This window comes from Orycteropus afer, unplaced genomic scaffold (genome assembly GCF_000298275.1).
Source record: "Orycteropus afer afer isolate SDZICR_OR568_19922 unplaced genomic scaffold, OryAfe1.0 scaffold00524, whole genome shotgun sequence".
Lineage (NCBI taxonomy): Eukaryota > Metazoa > Chordata > Mammalia > Tubulidentata > Orycteropodidae > Orycteropus > Orycteropus afer.
The window spans coordinates 481,188-484,421 of NW_006922111.1; the positions used below are offsets into that span (position 1 = coordinate 481,188).

The window sequence follows — 3,234 nt, forward strand, 5'->3', positions numbered from 1 at the left end:
ACCTGGGGGGCTAACCATGTGTGTGGAGTGAGTAAAGGGTAGATGGCAGTGCCCTTTGGCGCCTGCCCCTGTCCAACCCGGCCTGGTGCCGTAGATGCGACCTGAGGAAGCTCTGGGAGGGGTTGTCCTCGGCACACGGGGAGCATCTCACGGAGAGGGGTAGGGATCACCCTCACCTAGCCTCCTGTTCTCCTCCCTCACAGTGGACGCAGATGTTGCCATGGAGACCTGCTGTGCCGATGGACATCAAATGGCCACTCAGCAGAAAGACTGCTCGCTGCCCTACACCTCGGAGTCCAAAGAATGCAGGTGCGTTTTCCAGCACGGCGTCTGTTAGGGGAAGCACAGAGGAGGGGCCGGGACGTGCCCACCGCAGAGAGCGGCTGGGCACCCGGGACAGCCCGCCCAAGTTGTGTCCCTCCACCGGCTGCTCTGTCCCCGGCCCTCAGCCTCCTTGCACAGGACACGGCTGCCCCACTGTGCTGCCCTGTGACGGAGTGTCCCTTCCCTGGGCTGGGCCAGCTTGTGACCGGAAGCCAGAGGGTCTGGGTCCACAGCCTGCTTGGCCGTGGATGGGCCACTGTGGGCCAGGCAGTTTCCTCTGAAGAAAAAGGGGGTTGTTGAAGGAGCAGGTGGGTCCGTGTGATGGCCGGGGTCCTTTGCAAAGAAAATCATGGGATGGTCTTAAGACAAACACGGAGGAGCCAGGCCCAGAGCCCACCGTTCTGCCAGACCCCGTCTGCAGTCGCCAGCCGCTGGACTGAGCATTCCTTATTCATCTCTCCCTACATTGGTCCCTGGGTGGCACAAACCGTTAGGTACTCGGCCGCTCACCAAACGGTTGGAGGTCCGTGTCCACCCAGAGGCACATCTGAAAACTCTGCCCCCGAGAACCCCATGTTCTACGCTGACACACACGGGGTCGCCGTGAGTCGGACTCGGGCAACAGCTTACTCCCTACGTTGACTGCAGGGCCCTCGAAGCTTTGGGAGAGCGTGAGCTTGGGCTGAAAGGAGAAACTGGCAGGTGCTCACCGACCCAGACGCAGAGCTCGGGGCACTTTGCAACTGCGCGTGATCTCCTTGCCCTGTTAGGGATCCCGCTGTGTAGACCCGGGGGCTCACGGCTGCTCAGTGCTCCTGTTAGGGTTGGGGCTGGAAGGGCGATGTGTGGTGCAGCCCACCGTCTGACCGCCACTCGCCTTCTCCTCTCTGGCGACTCTTGGTGGCCTTGGCCCTGCAGCCGTGATGTGCTGGTGGGGGCTGTCCTGGGAGGAATGTGTGGGGGTGACAGGGGGTCTCGTTTGATTATTTGGGGCTGTGCATTAAGTTGGCGTTGCGTGAAGGCCGCCCGTCAGCCCTAGCACAGGATGTAAACCTTGAGGAATTCCTGAGAGGCCCAAGCCCTCCCTGCAGACCCGAGAGAACGATCAGATGGGGCTTGTCAGACTGGAAGACGAGAAAGGGCTCACAGAGCAGCTGATGGCTCTCGGCTCTGCGGAGTGCTGGAGATGTCAGTGGGGCCGCCCAGGGGCCGTTTGTCAGGAAGCCAGCGCTTGGCTCCACGCATTGTTTTCAAATCTCGCTGAGAGGCAGCCCGGGCCTTGGAAGAGTGAGGGCTGCGGAGTCGGGCTGACCTGGGTGGAGTCTCTAGCTGTCTGACCCGAGCCAGCTCTGGGCCTCAGTTTCCCCAAATGTAAAACGGGGATCATGATACCTTCCTTTCGGGTGCGGTAATGATGGGAGGTGACATGTGAAACCAGGGCCAGAGTGCCAAACAGTGGGAGTCACCGTTACTGGTATTTATGGAAATCAAAGACTTAGGAAAACCCAGAAAAGGGGCATCAGCCCGCTGAGCCCCCAAAGAGCAAAAGGAGCTGGGGCCAGAGAGGTTCAGCGGCTCTCGGGGTCCACCTGTGAATCTGGATGTTAGAGCCCTGGTGGTGCAGTGATTAAGTGCTCGGCTGCTAACCAAAAGGTCAGTGGTTTGAACACCCCGGTCACTCCAAGGCGGAAAAGCCCTGGTGATCTGCGCCCGTGAAGATTACATTCTGGGGACCCTAGGGAGCAGTTCTGCTGTGTCCTGTAGGGTTGCTGTATGACTCAACAGCAACAACAACGAGGACAGGTTTGTTCTCTGGGTGGTACAGATGGTTAAATGCTCGGCCACCAAGCAGAAGGTTGGCGGTTCAAATGCACCCAGCACCTGTCCAGAAGACAGGCCTGGGAGTCAGCTTCCCAATGCCACAGCCATGGAGACTCTGCCCTGACACACGTGGGCTTGCCACGGGTCGGAGCCAGTGCCACGGCCGTGGGTGTTGAAGCTTGTTACGGCTTTGACTCTCCAGTATCTTCGGTAAATTTTGGAGTTCTCTCTCCTGGAGTTCTCTCTCCTCCCCGGGGGGCGGGGCTCACGGCACACAGGCAACTCCTTCCACCTGTGCAGCCGGCCTTTGTTTTGTGAGCTCCATCTCCGTCAGAGTCATGTTTAAATCATTCCATGGTGAGAAGATTTCCTGAAATGTGAGGACCAGCCCCTGAACAGCCGAGAGGTAATTTCCTCTCTCTTGGGGAAGCACACAAAGTCTGGGTTCCCCGGCCCCTCAACCTGTTCCTGGTGGAGTCCGTCCACTGAGGCCTGGGGAACCTGTGCTTGGATGTTGGGAGTTTCCCTGTCACCAGCACCAGTTCCCGGGTGACTCATGGGGACCCCGCGTGTTTGGGAGCAGACCTGTGCACCACTGGGGGTCGAGGGGCTGGCTTTCTCGGAAGTTGATTGTTAGACCTTTCTTCCCAGGCATCTTTGTGAACTTGAACCTCTAACCTTCTGGTTAGCTGCCAGGCGTGTTTACTGGTTTACCACTTGAGGTCCAGATGGGACAGCATGTTGCCAAGGTGACCCACCCGGGGAGTCAGGCAGAGTTGGGGCGGGCAGCCGAACCAGGGCCTGGTCCCTCCTGGCCCTTGTCACACGTGATGCCTGACCTAACTTGTGACAAGTCCTCTGTGGAGGTCAGGGACCCTCCCAGGCCAGTCAGTGGGTGTTTGCTGCAGTTCTGAGGTGAACTCAGCCCCAGGAGGGGTCATTGCCACTGCATTTGGGTGGGACTTAATGACCTCCAAGGCACTATTTTGCCATGATCTCACTGTTGTTGTTGTTGTTATGTGCCGTCGAGTCGGACCCGACTCATAGCGACCCCTCCTTGGGTTTCCGAGGCAGTATCACTACGGAAGT

At 58.8% G+C, this 3,234-nt stretch overlaps 1 protein-coding gene across 1 annotated transcript in view; it reads left to right on the forward strand.

The window, feature by feature from the left end:
* The first annotated feature begins 211 nt into the window (after positions 1-211).
* FBLN1 (fibulin 1) overlaps positions 212-3,234 on the forward strand; it is a 99,054-nt gene continuing 96,031 nt past the window's right edge. The window contains exon 1 of the mRNA XM_007955644.1: positions 212-309. Within this exon, the coding sequence (XP_007953835.1) occupies positions 221-309 (89 nt within the window). The 5' untranslated portion in view covers positions 212-220. The remainder of the gene's footprint in view (positions 310-3,234) is intronic.